Below are 17034 nucleotides of genomic sequence, written 5' to 3' on the forward strand. Positions count from 1 at the left end.
GGTACTTTGATTGGGGCTGTGCCAGATCCGTGGAACAACGTGGGGAGAACAGACACCTGAGCGATCCCGACCCCTCTAGTCCCATTACGACGGCGCCTCTCGTTTATGGACATTTTTCACAGCAACACCTCGTGGCTCTCAGGGCACGGATGCCACAGGTGCCAAACGTATCCCCAGTATTTCACTATCTGGTGCTACTGTAAACAGTGCTTAAGTCTCCCTCTCCAAGTGCTCAGTGCTGGCCTGCAGGAACGCAAGTGAGTTCTGGACAGCGACCTTGTAGCAGCCCAGGGGCAGAGCCCTGAAACTTCCCACGTGAAGCAAAGTCTACGCAGACTTTTCTTCCTTTCCAAACGGATGCCTTTTACCCCTTTTCTTGCCTCACCACGCTGGCCAGAGCCGCGGTCTGCCGCTGGCCGTATGTGAGGAAAATCTGGTACCTTTATCCTCACTGGGTTCCCGAAAGCAGCTGGAACCGGACTCGCCTAGCCTTCCCGGCAGCTCTACGGGTTTTTGCCAGTGTGAGGCTCCTCTGGGTGCAAGGCCCCTGGGCTGTCCCAGCAGCATTTGTGACGAACCACCTTTCCAGGTATCGCGTACGACACGGCTCTCTCTGCCCCTGGTAAGTCTTCCCAAAACCTCTGCCCAAGGTTCACCGTGGTCGGAGGGCTCCCATGTGGCACGTTTCCCTTATTTCTCCACTCTCCGCTTACTCGCGCCTTTTGTGACTTCTTCGAAGTGTGTGTAGCTGCGTCCTGTTTCGGGACCCAGTCGAGCCGTCTTTTATAGCCTGGGACTCTAGGCTACTCTCCCCTCGCCTGTGCCCCGTTTAATTCTCGGGAAGGGTGTGGTGGCCCCCCACCTGATTTTTAACGGAGACGTAGCTCCGTAGGAGTCACCCCTTCGAAACGTGACCACTCAGTGACGTCCGCCACACTTACAGAGGCGTGCAACCGTTACCACGGTCCGACTCCTCAACGTTTTCATCCCCCCAAAGCACGCGCTCCCCGGTCAGGAAAACCACCACCTAAGTTCTGTCTGATGCAGCCGTCTGGGACGTTTCACGGAAGTGGGATCGCACAGCACGTGGCCCTCGGCGAGCGGGTGTCGACACCACACCCCTCTGGATGGCCACCTAATACTCCTCACGTGCCGTGACTGCACTTGCCGGTCGGTGGAGGTTTGGGTCATTTCCACTTTTTCGCGAGTAACGGCTAAAACTGGCAGCTGAACGTCTGAATGTTCAATGTCGAATGCTGAACGGCTTTCAACATCCCGTCTGGCCGGGCACACCGGCCCCCTTGCTTCTCTCAACGTTCGGTTGCCAAGGGACACCGCTAAACCCACTTGGGCCGTGACACTCGTGCCCCGGCTGCCCCCCCCAACGCCCCCCAACCCCCTCACAGCAATGCAAGCACAGTGGCTCCCCACGCACCCCTCCCAGCACTCTCCCCCCTCCCCCCCCCAGTCCACGTTCCGGAAAGCTGCCTAAGGCAGAACTACCCCCTCAGAGAGAGAGAACATTTTCGTTGCTCCCACTGGTCAGGGCCAGGCTGCTTTCCCACTGACAGCACACCACAGATGTTCCCACGCCCTCGCCACACTCAGGGTCGTCGTTAAACCTTTCCTGGCCGCACGTCACGCCCGAATCACCTGCGAGGTTGAATGTTTTCCTGTGTTTTGCTAGTTGTTCTCTTTCCTAGACGGCATCTGAGTTCGGCTTCTCACGCGTCTCTCCTCCTGGCTTGCTTCCGGCCGTCCCCTCCCCGAGCCACGGACGAGGCCCCGCGTGCTCCCCTCCCTCCTCCACCCACACTGCGCTTGTTAAGCCAGAAACACTACGGCCGCTGACAAATCCTTCCCTCCAGCTGCTCGCCCGGGGCTCCCGCTCCTGGTGCGCAAACCCAGGGCCAAGCTGGAGTCAAGGATCTACGGTCTCTTCTGCCGAACCCCCTCCCTCCCGACCGCGAGAAGTGGGATCCGGCGCCCGGCACGGCGGCTGCTTCCTGGCTGCACGTGGCCGGGGCTGTGGTGTCGCGGTCTCCACTGCCGGCACATAAGCGCCCTGCACGCACCGCATCGGACCCTGTGCGGCCCCGCTCCAGGACGGGAGCTCGTCGGGAAGTTCCTTCCACACGCCACACGACGGTGATGCCCGGGGTCGGAGTCACCGGGTGAACTTTAGAAACGTCTCAAGCTCCCCACAACCGTGGACGTTCGACTGCTACCATCTCGACCCGCCTGGGGAGGTCTGCACAGGCGGGCTGTATCACCACTTCCGTTCACCGACAGAGACAGAAAGCAGAGTGAAGCGACCCGACCTGTCGCCCAAGATCGCACAGCACGTTACTAGAAAAGCCGGTGGCACCCGAAGAGATATAAACCTGGGGGGCACCTGGCTGGCTCAGTCGTGGAGCGTGCAACTTTTGATTTCGGGATCGTGACAAGCCCCGGGCTGGGTATGCAGACTGCTTCAAAAAGAAGTATTAAAAAAAAAAAACAAATTAAGAGTTTATGGGAAAAGTTTTAAACGTTTAATGAAAAAAACTCCAAGCATTATTTACACGTGGGTAAGAAAAGAACACCGAGGGCTCGCCTGTCCTGGGGGCTGTCGCCAAGCTCACACAAACCCCATCACCCGGAAACCGCCCCCGCACACTTCCCGACAGCGGCACGAGGTGGGCGACGGTCGCCAGCTCGTCAGCGCGGCGGGTTCCTCAGATCAGGTCAGCCACTGAGGGACAGAAAGGCACGTGTGAAGGAAGGATGCAAACGGGGTGCAAACGTGTAAACTGAGCTACAGGCTCGCGACGTATTCTAGACACAAACAAGACGGGAGGGGGAGGGGGAGGGGGAGGGCGAGGGAGAGGGCAGGTGCCACACATCCTGGCGGGCAGGCCGGCTCACCGTTCATGGGCATCTCGTCGATCTGGGTGGAGTAGTACTGCTCGATGTCTCTCAGGATACGGATGTCGTCGTTCTTCACAAAGTTGATGGCCACCCCCTTCCGGCCGTAGCGGCCCGAGCGCCCGATTCTTCGAGGGCAGAGCAAAACCCCTTCAGTACACGCAGCAGGAAAGGGGACGGGACACCCGCCAACAGGAGGCCCACGGGAAGCCCACCCCTACCTGTGTATGTACAACTCTCTGTTATTGGGCAGGTCGTAGTTAATGATGAGGGACACCTGAGGGACGTCCAAGCCCCTGGCCCAGACGTCCGTGGAGATGAGCACACGGCTGCAACGAGAGAAGGTGCTTGAGGCAACCACCCCAGTCACGAAAGCTTAAGACTGGCGACGGGCGGAAAACACGTCAGGTCACCCTCACACCGGCCCCTCTGCGGGCGTGCAGCGTCAGGGGCGGCACCGGAAAGACCTCTCCACGAAGGGCCTCGCGTCTGTGGTTGTGCTCAGTTCACGTGCACCGTCTGATAAAGAGAGTTCTGGTAGCTCCTGCTGCACTACGTTTAACTGTTTGAACCCAGCCCTGTATCGACAACTGGGAAAGACGTCCTACTTCCGCCTAGAGGGGAGTCAGGGCTGGTGGCCTCTGGACCCTGGCGCAGGCTTTACAGCGTGTTCCAATTTGAAATGCAGCTCACAGCGCTCTGTCCTGCAGCCAGGGGAGGATCGGACACGCCACGGGCCGCCACGTCCAACACCGAGGCCACCAGCCCGCCTGCCCCTCGAGCACGTGCAGCGCGGCTGGCCCGGAATGAGATGCTCTTTAAAGTGCAAAATACACACAGCATTTTCAATGCTCGGTACAAAAAAAAAGCAAAAAACACCTTAACTAGTATTTTTAACGCTACATACGGGAACGTTGAAATGACGTGCCCCGTTGAGTCAAATATCGTATTAAAAATCAACCTCACCTGTTTCTTTTTGTCTGTTTTAACACGGGTCCTAGGAAATCTCAGATGTGGCCTGAACTATACGTTTCTATTGGACGTCGCTGGTCTAGAAGCATTCAAGTTAAGGGACAGCAACACAGGAGAACGGAGTTCAAAACAAAACGGGGAGGTGTCACTGCCCCATAATCACCTACAACCGCAGCCCCAGAGGGAGAGAGAACAGGAGCCCAGCCACACGGCGGGGCAGGAAGCCGGACAGCAGCCCAGCAGGAGGAAAGACCAGAGCCGCACGGACACATCAGAGCAGGAGCCGCCGAGACAGCGAAAGACAAGCGGGGGTGGGGGGTGGGGCAGCACTGAGACCGCAGGCTACTTCCCAGAATTCTATCTCAGCAAGTTTCTCCTTCGAGATAAACACTTCTAGACAAACTAAAACGGACACTCTGTCACTGGGTCACTGGCAGCCCCAAACCAAATAGGTAAAGACATTCTTCAAGGAGAAGGACATCCATCCCAGACAGAAGTTGAAAGACAAAAAGTAAAACGATAGTATGTGTCTGAACGTATGTACGTTTTGTCACATAAAGCAAAGGCGTCCTGTGGAGTTTGTGATATTATAAAACACGTGACCACCACCACCGCTTTCTAGAAATGCAGGGGTCACTGAAGCCTCTGGTCTCTGCGGGAGAGGGACGAAGGCCCACGTGCCGATCACAACAGATGTGGAGGATGGAGGCAAAGAGCGCTACACTCCCTCAGGAGAAAAGGAAATGGGGAAAAGGAATGAGGATATGAAATCCAAAACCAGGACACCTGGGGGCTCAGCCGGCTTAAGCGTCCGACTCTTGATTTCTGCTCAGGTCATGGTCTCACGGAAGCCCCACATCAGGCTAAGCACTGAGCACGGAGCCTGCTTAAGATTCTCTCTCTCTCTCTCTCTCTCTCTCTCTCTCTCTCTGCCCCTTCCCTGCATGTGCACGTGCTCTCTCTCAAAATGAATTTTAAAAGAAAGAATCAGAAAAAGAGCATGAGAGGTAAACGCACTGACGAGATGATTAACTCAAACGTAGTTTCGTCGGCATCAAACAACACGGGACGAACTGCATCCCAAGACAGCAATCAGCATTCTAACGACGAAGAAAACCAACCAGAAGCCACCGCGAGCTGTGTGCACAGCGCACACCTGCAGCTTCGGGCGGCACACGGAGTGGGGGCGGGGCGCGCGAGGGGACCCGGCGGGGACACCCACCCCACAAGGCGGCCGGACCGGCCTCACGGCAGGACTGCCGACAGGCAGCATTACTACGGACGGAGGGACGCTTCTGTGATGAAGGCTAACCCTGCAGAAACCCAACAACTCTGAACTGGTCGGCACGACGGCCTCAGGACCCATCGAGGACACGTCGAGGACACACGGAACTCAGAGCTGCACCCACAGCTCCCTCGCTGCTGCGGAGACAGTAAAGAGAAACAGAGGGGAGGGTGCGGAGGGTCCGAAACGCAACCGGCAACGGAGCCTCCGGGGCACGGCGACCACGGGGCGCTCGGCCTGTGCACACGCGCACGGGGCATCTAGAAGTGAGTGTGTGCCGGGCCGGCAAGCAAACCTGGGTACACGCTACAAGGAACGATGCCACATGCTCTCCGACCACAGCGGTACTCGGCTAAGACCCCAACACAAAAGCACCACCGGAAAACCTCTTTACTCGGCAGTGAAGACCCCTACCCGCCCCCCACCCCCAAGGTGATGGCGGCTCCCCCCAGCCTAGCGCCCCCGCAGGGCTGCCCACGCCCAGGAGGCAGGAGGGCACGGTCTGGGGCCGGAAGTGGCGCTGACCCACCTGGCGCCGGACCGGAACTCCTTCATGATGGACTCGCGCTCCTTCTGCGGCATGTCGCCGTGCATGGACGACACCGTGAAGTTGGCCTCTCGCATCTTCTCCGTCAGCCAGTCCACCTGCAGGGCAAAGCAGCAGCCGCCACCGTAAGCTCAGAAACCAGACCGGGGCACGTGCTGCGGACCTCAGCTCAGTCGTCCGCGGAACCAACATGAATGCTCAGCGCCGGGGCCCTTAACACGCGGATCGATCACGGGGCGCCTGGGGTTCGGCTCAGCGGGCTGAGCGTCTGACTTCGGCTCAGGTCGCGATCTCACACGTTCGTCTGGGTCCGAGCCCTGCGTCGGGCTCTGCGCTGACAGCTCAGAGCCTGCTTGGGACCCTCTGTCCCCCCTCCCTGACCCTCCCTACTGGCTCTCTCTCAAAATAAACCTTTGGGGAAAAAAAAAAAAACAAACCTCAGAGGAATCTTTACTAGATGTGTGGAAACGTTTGCCCAGCACATATTGGGGCAAAACTTCTCTTACTGGTTCTATGTACGTTTCTCAAGGGAAAAAAAAGGCCGTCTCTCACTATTCTCATTTGAAACTTAAATTCAAATCTTCTCTGGAAGGTGGCCGACTCCTGGCTGTCTGGTCCACCTGCACGACAGCGTCACTTGGGAGCCTAAGAAAACCCAGGCCCGGGGCCCCTCCTAAAGCCAATGACGTCCATGTGTCCGGTCCTGGGACCAGCGTGAACACGTCCGTACAGCTTCCCTGGCCATGCCCGCCTGTCCCCTTCTGAGCCACCACGGGCAAGGTCTGGGCTGCGTCCCAAAGAGAACCAAGTTCAGTTTTGCCACGAGAACACTGAAGAGCTAAGGTGGCCACGTACCTTCCGTTTGGTGTTACAGAAGATGACCGCCTGAGTGATGGTCAGCGTGTCGTACAGGTCACACAAGGTATCGAATTTCCACTCTTCCCTCTCCACCGCTACAAAAAACTGCTTGATGCCTTCTAGGGTCAGTTCATCACTGGAGGACAAAGGCACGTCCCGGGAACTCATTCCTCCACCGAGACTTCAGGGCGCACACAAGCCACACACCGTTCCCGGCGGCGGCCCCTACCCTCCCGGGGGCCAGCACCTCTGCTGCACGGGCCCGACCAGCCTGCGCCTTCAACAACTTGCACACCTCGTATTGCACATTTTGCTCCCACGGCAATGATGGACAAACACCATCAGCTAGCTCGTAAATTCGGAATCGCAGAGCCAAAGGAGAAAGCCCATCGTGAAAGCCCGTCGTGAAAGTTAGCTTTTTTTTTTTTTTTTCACATCCAACATGGGGCTCGAACTCACAACCCCAAGATCAAGAGTCCCACGCTCCACTAACTGAGCCAGCCGGGTGCCCCAGAGCTGGCTTTTCAAAAAAGAATACAAGAAACACTTTACACGTTTTCAGACCCAAACACCAGCTACGTGGCCTGTGGCTGTGGCACCCGAGGCGCAGGGCGTGCTTACCGCTTCACCAAGATGCGGATGGGGTCCGTCATGAACTTGTTGGTCATCTCCAGGATTTCGTGAGGCAGCGTGGCACTGATGAGCACCACCTGTGTGGCCGGGGGCAGGTACCTGTACACGTCGTATATCTGCTCCTTGAAACCTGGGACAAAGGAGGAGACGCGGAGAATTCTGAAGGCCGCGCGGTTGGACACGGAGGTCGCGGATGTGGGGCATAGGTTTCACAAAGAGTGTCTTCCGCGGAGCTGGGAAATCCACACGCCCCTCTCTGCCGTCTCTGGGGGTCGCGGCCCCACCCCGACAGGCCCGGATGCCGGCCGTGAGGAGCAACAGAAGCCCCGGCCCTGGGTCGCCCACAACCTCAGACGCCTGCTGGCAGCCACCGCTGCTGTCGGGCTGCTGTGAGGATGTGCGTCCGACATGGCGAGATCTGCCACGTTTTAAGAGAAACCAGAGATCTGGATTCGGACAGAACAATCTCCCGCATACATGGGATCCTTAGGGGTGTATGTCACCCGTCAACCACACCTCGACTGGTGGGACCTGGCCCACGGGCCACCACACCGCGACCTCCGCTGCCCCGGGCAGGACGGGGTCAGCAGGCGAGCCCGTGAGAATGCCCGCACGGCGGGTCCCGGCCTCCAAAGGCCCGTTAACAGACCGCGAAGTCGTGACCCCACAAATGACAGAGCCCAAGACCTGCGTTTCTAGCAAACCCCCAGATGACGCAGACGCCGTCCGTCTGGAGACCTCGCTGTGTGAACGGCGCCCCAGGGGCCGCCCGTGAGCAGCCGCCCCCTCAAACGCTAAGGAAGCGGCCTGAGTGCGCAGCGGTGACCGTGCCATCCCCTAGAAGAGCAGGGCCTCCGGACAGAGGGGCGCAGGGACAGCTCCTCACGCAGCAGGAGCCCCGCAGGCCCGGACACCGGGAACACCGGCGGGAACCGCACCTCAGCCGCTGCGTCTGTCACCCGGTGACCCCCTGGTGTGGGGGCAGGGACTGAGGGGAGGGTGTGTGCAGGCAGCGGAGGCGTGGACACACGGAGAGGCGCTCTAACGGGTGCTGGACCCAAAGCATCTGTCAGGTCACATTTCCCTGTCACTGTACTGACACCACAGCCGCCACCACCGAGGGGGGCGTCACATATCTGTCCTCAGACGTTTTGATAGAAACACGTGAAAATCCTAAAAAGTACACGTGAAGTCTAAAAATTTACCTTAAAACGTAACTGGGAAAAAGATCAGCCTACGAGCCTGGGTGGCTCAGTTGGTTGAGCGTCTGACTCCGGGTTTCTCAGGTCATGAGAGGTCATGACTCAGGTCATGATCTCACGATTTGTGGGATCGAGCCTCGCATCGGGCTCTCTGCAGTCAGCACAGAGCCTGCTTCAGATCCTCTGTCCCCGTCCCCCCCACCCCTCCCCCACTTGCTTGCTGGCACGAGCTCTCTCAAACATTATTTTTTTTAATGTTTATTTCTGACACAGAGAGAGACAGAGCATGAACGGGGGAGGGGCAGAGAGAGAGGGAGACACAGAATCGGAAGCAGGCTCCAGGCTCCGAGCCGTCAGCACAGAGCCCGACGCGGGGCTCGAACTCACAGACCACGAGATCCTGACCTGAGCAGAAGTCGGACGCTCAACCCACCGAGCCACCCAGGTGCCCCTCAAAAGATAAATATTAAAATTCTTTTAAAAAGGGGGGCAGCTGGGTGGCTTTGTCGGCTGGGGCCCGACTCGGTTTCAGCTCAGGTCATGATCTCACCATTTGTGGGCTCGAGCGGGACTGTGTGCTGACGACACAGAGCCTGCTTGCGATTCTGTCTCCCTCTCTCCCTCTCTCTCTGCCCCTCCCCTGCTCGCTCTCTATCCCTCTCCCAAAACAATTACGTAAACGTTGAAGAATATATAATAAGGTAAATTTAAATTGAAATAAGAAAGTAAAAGCCTAGACAACCAATAGGACAGCTAGCTAAAGAGATTACAGAACCTCTAGACAACACAACACGCTGTTACCAGAAACCCAGACTCCCTGTCACAGCCGCCAGGGCCCCACAGGGCACAGCAGGCATCTCTACGCGCGCCTCCCCACCTGCACCAGCCCCGGATGCGCGGGGAGCGGTGGCACAGCGGTCCCTTCCCCACTGCGGGAAGGACAGGGTGCAAGTTCTATGTTCGTAGTTGCGCCCAGCCGAGCGCTTCTGCTCACGCAGAGAACGCTTGTGTCAGCTGCAGGTTTCCACCTCGTGCTGTGAAAACGTAGTTAAACGTTGGGAGGAAATTATGCTGTTACTCGTACCTTTATTCAACATTTCGTCAGCCTCATCCAAAACCAACATCTTGATAGCGCGCGTCCTCAAACTTCTGCGCCGAATCATGTCTACGGAACCACAGTTAAAAATAATTAGACCTCAAGGGACACCTGGGGGGCTCAGTCAGTTGAGCGTCCGACTTCGGCTCAGGTCATGATCTCATGGTTCATGGATTCAAGTCCCGCATCGGACTCTGTGCCGACAGCTCGGAGCCCGGAGCCTGCTTTGGATTCTGTGTCTCCCTCTCTCTCGGCCCCTTCCCCGCTCACGCTCTCTCTCTCTCTCTCTCTCAAAAATAAACAAGCATTAAAAGAAAGAAAAGAAAAGAGATAATTAGACCTCAGGCTACAAGGAAAGGGCCAGCCGTTCTGGGTGTTCTTCACATTTTCACGGCAGCTCAGAGACCTCTGTCCCCCTCCTACACGTCACCCATGTGCAAAACTGTGACGCAGCATGGCAACGGGAAACAGTCCCAGGCGGTTTAAACGCCACTTGCGAACCCTGCTGCGTGCGTGACTTTTACAGACAGAAGCGCTTACCAAAGACACGCCCGGGGGTGCCGGCGACGACGTGCTGCCCGTAGTCCAGCTTCCTGATGTCCTCCCCCACGTTGGTGCCCCCGATGCAGGCATGGCACTGGACGTTCATGTAGTCGCCCAGCGCGAGCAGGCCCTGAATTCAAACGAAGCTCACGTTCGTGCAAAGTCAGAGACCTCACAGTGTTCCCAAAACGAAGGTAATTTCTACTCCAACGTAAGATGACCACCGAGAGTTATTTATTCTATTATTTACACCATAAAACTACAAAAAGACCCACTCTCCCCCTTCTACTCTTTTCTGTGCCAAAATGAAGTCGTTTTGCTGGCTTATTAGTACAGAAGCAGTACATTTCAATTACAAAATACCCCGGAAACACATAAAACTCATCATCCTAGCCACCCAGAGACAGTATTTACTTCTTAACGTGTATCGAGTGTTTATAGCGTCTTGAGTATAAAAGTTACAACCGCTTAACTAAAAAGAATCTTTTTCTGAAAAAAATTACAACTCTAAAACTGCAAAAAGCTAGTGGAAACACACCAGCAACGTTAAAAATGATTTAAAACATATCAGAAATTCACGTCACAAACGTTAGGGATCAGGAAATAAAATTAGAGGAAACCAAAAAACAGGATTAGGTTCAACCAACCAGTCAGCCTTTGACCACTGAATGAGAAAGCAATACTTGCAAATACGGCACCGCCTCCCTGGGTCTCACCTTCTGGATCTGCACAGCCAACTCCCTCGTTGGAGCCAAGATCAAAGCCTGGGTTTCACGAACCTGGTAAGATAATGTGTCAGAAAACAGAGAGTCCTCAGTATTTTCGAGGCACACTACACTAGTTCAGCGCAGACCTCTTTGCAATGTTATCTCACGTCAACCGCACATTAGACCACACGTCTAACAGAGGTAAATGAACCCGAATGTGAGTTCAAGCATGAACCCAGCCATCACGGGGTTTACCAGGCAGGACTGCGGCTTGCAGACAAGAATGTCCGCTAATATATCTCTCGGTTTAAACGACAAGGAATTGATGACAGAGTATTAGCTCTCATGTGAGTACACACCTAAGAACCTTTTAAGAAATTAGTTGAGTCGGTACGACCAAATAGACATTTTTCAAAGCTGCCCTTTTTGAACTGCAGTTAGAGGAAAAAAGGAAGGATTTCCTAGGAGTCGCAAATTACCTGAATATCCAAACACTGGAGGACGGAGATGCTGAACGTGGCGGTTTTGCCTGTGCCAGACTGAGACCTGTTCAAGAAAACACAGACTGAGGGTGTAGAACGGGCTCCCTGCTCCCACTCACGGCACCCCCACCATGGCATTACCCCCAGGGGCAGGTGCAGGAGCACCTGGGCAGCTTCTGAGCAGGAGCCCCACCTCCCGGAGCAGACCAGTGCCTCAACCGAAGGGCGGGGGCTCTGCAGGGTCACCAAGGGAGATGAAGTGGTACAGGTGGCAGAAAAGGAGAGATTCCCCTTTATATAAACGTAATTCTTTTCTGTAATTTTGGACTAAAACCAGCCTCCAAAAATAATTCATCTTGTAACCAAGTCTTTAAGAATAAGGCAAATGGGGGATAAAGCCATTAAGAGAGTATTATAAACCATTCCACACGCCAACTGATAGGTAAGGCTGGCTAAAAATATGACGGCTTCCTAGACAGGACAGGAAAGGAAAAGAAAAAACAGGAAAAGAAAAAGGACAGGAAAAGAAAAAAACAAGACACCCTGTGGATTAAAGTCAAGGAAAGGGTGAAAAATGGTCCTCCCAAAGCACTCTCTGCACTGGGCTGACTGGAGCCTAACCCCGTTTGGGGCCAGTGACGTACTGAGCGATGACGTCTCTGCCTTTAATTATCTGCTTGATGGCTCGCTGCTGGATGGCTGACGGTTTTTCAAAACCTGCAGAAAGAAACAAAGTTAGTTCTAACCACACACTGGAAGCTCCTCGGTATCCTTGTTTAAGCCCTCACCCCCACCCCTCCTAACTCCAAGTCCAACATACGGAAGCTCTCAACAAACACCTGGTGAATGAACCGGGCTGAACCATGTTTTTATACTAACGTGGATCTTATTTGTACAAAATCCTTATTTAAAAAACACCGTTGCAGAATACAGAGACCTCAGTTAGATTACCAAAACCCCCCAAAAAGTTAACGGTGGCACTCCCGGACCCTGGGCGGGGGCTCACCTTTGACTCCCAATTCTTTCTGTGTCATTTACAGTCACTTGCAGAGCTATTCTTTGCGTTACTGTTTAAACTACAAGGAAGGGAAATAAGTCCAGTGGCTCTGCAGCCGCCCCTCTTCCCTCTCCATATCGGTCTGCATGCTGTCCAAGTGTCTACACTGCATTTACTCTACTGCCTGGGTCTTTCTGCGGGGTCCACACTGGGCCCCTTCCACTCGCGGTGCAGCTATACAAACTAGGACACCATCCCTCTACGTGACTGTTACCGGGGAACGAGGCTACTCTGAAGGCGTAAAAGTATTTTCCAAGTAAACAAAAGTTTATGTACAAAAAAAATTTTTTTTTAATTTGGGGCAGTCTTTTAAAATACAGTACGACTTCCATTTAACATAAAAACTATAACAGATGACTTAAAACCCTCATCGTGACCAAGCACGTGGCTGGGAAACTAAAAACGGTGTTTGGGGCAGGGATGTCCCAGATGCCCGGAGGCAGGCAGGACTGTCAGCCTCGCACCAGGCAGGGATGGGCTGGCACTTCTCACCTCCCATCCCCTCAGCACCCTCTTTGCTGGAAACTGCCGGAACATCAAGGACTGCTGGGTGAATGACAGCCCAGTCCCAGGCGTTAAACACAGATGCTGACCACTCCCATCTGCACTGCCTCCCCACCCCAACTCTTCCCAGGCTCCCAACTCGGGCAACTGCCTCCCAACATCTCCAACTGGATGGCTTACAAGCCCCTGAGATTCACCTCGCCCAGGACAGAACTCCCGACTCTGCCTCCCTCCAGGGCTCCCCACCTAAGCAAACAGCACCACCACCCACCTCTGCTGCTCACATCCAACCCATCGCCACCGCAACACCATCGCCTCTCCCCTGCCTCCTCTCCAGCCTCACCTCTCACCTCCCCTTAAATCCAGACTCCCAAAATAATCTCTGTACCTGCAAATCTGACCCCTGCTTAAAACCCTCCAAAGGCTTCCCACTGCACTTAGAAATAAAAAACTCTTCATCACCTCACACAGCACGCTGTAAGATCTGGCCCTGTCTGCCCCTCCAAAGTCGCCCCTGGGCTCCCACCACAGGAGGCTTCTTTTTGTGCCTGGAACGCACGGACTCAGTACCGCACGGTCCTGGCACCAGCCCTTCCCTCTGCCCGGTCCTCTCACGACGGGCTCCTTAATCCAGACCTCAGTTCAAATAGTAGCCCCACTACTCCCCCTGCTCCCCGCGTCACAGCCATCACCACTGCCTGAAGCAGCCTCGGGTCTAGGCACGAGCCTGCCGGATTCACTGCCAAACCCTTAGCGCCCAGAGCAGCGCGGGTCCCTAGCACCTACTAGGTACAAGCCCGTTATCCGACGCATGAACGGCTCCCAAGTGCCCGGGAAGACTTCTCAGCCTTCGCTGGACCCGGCACCGTGCTGTGCACCGAGGACGACGCGCCGAAGCCTCCGACACCGACCCGGCGGGGCCGCGGCATGCTGGGCCCCGGGACTCCCTCCCGGCCGCGCCCCCGCCCTCGCCGCCCGGCCACCCCGCGGCCCCCGACCGTAGGCGTAGATGCCGCGCAGCAGGTCTTCCCGCAGGCCCATGGTGTCGAACGTGGGCGTCACGTCCACCTCCTCGCTGGTCTCGAATTCCACTTTGGTCATGTCCTCCTCTTTGAGCAGCCGCTTCCGCGCCGAGCCCGAGGTCGCCATCGTGGCCGTGGCCGCCATGATCCCGAGTCGGCTGAGAGCGGGGCGCGCGCCGCAGCGGAAAGCGGAAGCAGGGCCCCGCGCCGCCGGCGCCAGGAACTGACGCCACCGCGCGCGTGCGTACGAGCGTGCGTCGGGGCCGCGTCTCGGGAGGGGCGGTGGAGCTCCTCTTCCCCCGAAGAGGGATAGGGAGGGGGCCTCAGGGGGAGAGGCGGTGCTGCTGCCGCTGCTGCTCTCGCGCGTTTGAGCTGCCGCGGGAACTCGCGAGGGGCGGGGCCCCGCGGGGCCCCGCCCACCCCTTATAAATAGGGCCGAAGCGTCGGGAAGCCGGGGCTGGTTGGAATGTGGGGCTGGTGTTTCCTGTCCCGTTACCGCCGCGACGGGGGACCCTACGCGCGGGTGGGTGGGCGTGGGGATCCCGCCAGCGGCAGCCGCCGAGCCAGGGCCCCGGCCGCACCCTGGTTCCGCTAAGGTCCCGGCCGGAGCGGAGGGCGCCCGCTCGCCGCGGGAAACGGCGCTGCCGCTCAGTGTCCCTGGCCCCCGATGCAAAGAGTTTACTTTTGGAAAGCCTCGCTGCCGGCTCCGATTAGGTAGCCGGGTTTTAAGCGTCTAAGGAAGAGTCCCTGCCGCCGGTCGAGTGTGTGAGGACACGACCCCCGGGCTGCGCTGCACCTGCAGCTCCCGGGCCCCGCGTGCGCCACCGCGCCTGCCCCGCAGGAAGGGAACCCCGGAGGGCTTGGCTTTTGTCGCCCTGTACCCGAGAGCCAGTCCTGCGTGTGACCCTTAAACTTGCCTAAGTGCCTCCAGGGCCAGGCTCGCTCACTCGCTCGCCCCTGGACCGGCGTCACCTCCCGACCTGGCTTCGTTCTGTGTGCTTTTAATTTTGTGAGGCTTACACTCCCTTTCTCTTTGTTGGCTTGGCTCGCATCACTGGGCATGTGTTTAACCCACCACCTCTTTCCAAGGGTGCTGGAACGCTCTCCTGTTTTGAAGGTTAATTTAGTTGTTAGGTGGATAATCATTTCTTCCACGAAACCAGACACACGTAAAGCGCAATGTGTTGGGGTATAGGTAAGTGAGGCCTGCCTTCTGAAACACCCACACTAAGGGCAGAATATGTCCAAACTCTAGGAGGTAGTTGATCCAATAAGCATGCCTCGTAAGAATGCCGGTGTTAGGGGCGCCTGGGTGGCGCAGTCGGTTAAGCGTCCGACTTCAGCCAGGTCACGATCTCGCGGTCCGTGAGTTCGAGCCCCGCATCGGGCTCTGGGCTGATGGCTCGGAGCCTGGAGCCTGTTTCCGATTCTGTGTCTCCCTCTCTCTCTGCCCCTCCCCCGTTCATGCTCTGTCTCTCTCTGTCCCAAAAATAAATAAAAATAACGTTGAAAAAAAAATTAAAAAAAAAAAAAAAAGAATGCCGGTGTTAGTCAAATGAGTATTTCTAAAGCTGACTCGCTTTCTTAGACTTTGAAATCCGTATGTATCGTACAACACAGCACAGTTTGCAAAACTGTCCGGCCTCAGAGAGGACGCTGGATAATCCTTTGCGGAGAAGACCTAGCAACTTTATTTTCTTTCAAAGACACTATAAGAAAAGGGTGTAAAATATCTCATTAATAACTTTTATGTTGACTGTGTGTTGAAATGGCAATATTTTAGATATACTCAGTTACATAAAATGTTGTTTCAATTAATTTCACTTATTTTTAATCTCAATTTTGATTTTTGATGGTTATTTTCAAGAGACAGAACACAAGCAGAGAAGGAGCAGAGAGAGAGGGAGACACAGAATCCGAAGCAGGCTCCAGGCTCCGAGCTGTCGGCACAGAGCCCAACACAGGGCTCGAACCCACAAACCGTGAGATCATGACCTGAGCAGAAGTCAGACGCTTTACCGACTGAGCCACCCAGGTGCCCCTCTTTTCTTTTTTTTAAATGTTTTTTTTTTTATTTTTATTTTTGAGAGAGAGACAGAGCACAAGTGGGGGAGGGGCAGAGAGAGAGGGAGACACAGAATCCGAAGCAGGCTCCAGGCTCCGAGCTGTCAGCACAGAGCCCGACGCGGGGCTCGAACTCACGGACTGCGAGATCATGACCCGAGCAGAAGTCAGACACTTAACCCAGTGAGCCACCCAGGCGTCCCGGCTACTAGAATGTTTTAATCACACTGTGTATGATACTCCTATTGGACAGTGCTGCTCTAGGTATCTAGCACATACAATGGGGAAAGGAAGAAATTCTTGCATTCCTACTAAGTGCAAAGGGGAGAATTGACTCTTGGCGCTTGCTCAGAGACTCTTCACCCTAATTCACAATCCACCCCGGCTTGTCTTTCGCCTTCACACTTTTTTTTTTTTTAATTTTTTTTCACCGTTTATTTATTTTTGGGACAGAGAGAGACAGAGCATGAACGGGGGAGGGGCAGAGAGAGAGGGAGACACAGAATCGGAAGCAGGCTCCAGGCTCCGAGCCATCAGCCCAGAGCCCGACGCGGGGCTCGAACTCACGGACCGCGAGATCGTGACCTGGCTGAAGTCGGACGCTTAACCGACTGCGCCACCCAGGCGCCCCTCGCCTTCACACTTTTACGGCATCTTATGCCATTGTTCCGGCAAGGCCCTTTGGCTGTGTTTGAATACACATCTTTTGTTTGGGGCCAATAACTTTTTGACTTTTTAGGCCAGAGTCCACGGAAAAGGACTAGAGGTGGGGTGGGGGGGGGAAATCAAGGCAGTCTCTCATAAGCAGCGCTCTCCAGGGAGCAAAGGGGAACCAGGCAGATGTGGTCTTTGTCCCTGAGGCTCGCGTAATCAGATGGGATGACACCCTCCCCCCCAAAATACAGTGAGGTGTAGGACACTGCGGGGGTGCACCTGAACATAACAGGCAGGTCCCCCTTGGTGGCCAGGAGGCCTCTGGGAGAATAAGGAGGGTAAATCCACTCTGGGGAGCTCGGAGTTCAGTAGATGACAGCAGAGCCGTGTTTTTATCACGCAGGACAGGCGGCTCTTGGTAAGTGCGGCCGGGAAAAGAGTCACTTCAGGAGATGTTTTCCTGCTCCGATCCTGTGCTACTTTCACGAAGCCCATGCAACG

At 55.7% G+C, this 17034-nt stretch overlaps 1 protein-coding gene across 1 annotated transcript; it reads right to left on the reverse strand.

Annotated features, from left to right (window-relative positions):
* Positions 1 to 2511: 2511 nt before the first annotated feature.
* On the reverse strand, positions 2512 to 13993 carry EIF4A3 (eukaryotic translation initiation factor 4A3). Its single transcript, XM_047094014.1, has 12 exons — positions 13792 to 13993; positions 11877 to 11949; positions 11230 to 11296; positions 10760 to 10822; positions 10041 to 10173; positions 9489 to 9569; positions 7191 to 7332; positions 6567 to 6705; positions 5694 to 5809; positions 3129 to 3236; positions 2908 to 3035; positions 2512 to 2734 (listed from the first exon to the last, which is right to left on the reverse strand). Exons 1-12 carry the CDS (start codon positions 13958 to 13960, stop codon positions 2718 to 2720), a joined length of 1236 nt encoding a protein of 411 aa, XP_046949970.1. The 5' UTR covers positions 13961 to 13993; the 3' UTR covers positions 2512 to 2717.
* Between the last annotated feature and the right edge of the window lie 3041 nt (positions 13994 to 17034).

The sequence above is a fragment of the Lynx rufus genome, unplaced genomic scaffold (assembly GCF_022079265.1).
Source record: "Lynx rufus isolate CCGP_SWC_20201006 ecotype Redwood Valley unplaced genomic scaffold, mLynRuf1.p SCAF_37, whole genome shotgun sequence".
Lineage (NCBI taxonomy): Eukaryota > Metazoa > Chordata > Mammalia > Carnivora > Felidae > Lynx > Lynx rufus.

Coding starts and splice junctions, on each gene's coding strand:
- EIF4A3 (XM_047094014.1), bottom strand. CDS start 13,960: ATGGCGGCCACGGCCACGATGGCGACCTCGGGCTCGGCGCGGAAGCGG. Junction 7,333..9,488: donor TGACGAAATGTTGAATAAAG/GTACGAGTAACA, acceptor CCTTTGTCCCAG/GTTTCAAGGAGCAGATATAC. Junction 6,706..7,190: donor ATCCGCATCTTGGTGAAGCG/GTAAGCACGCCC, acceptor TTTGTCCTCCAG/TGATGAACTGACCCTAGAAG.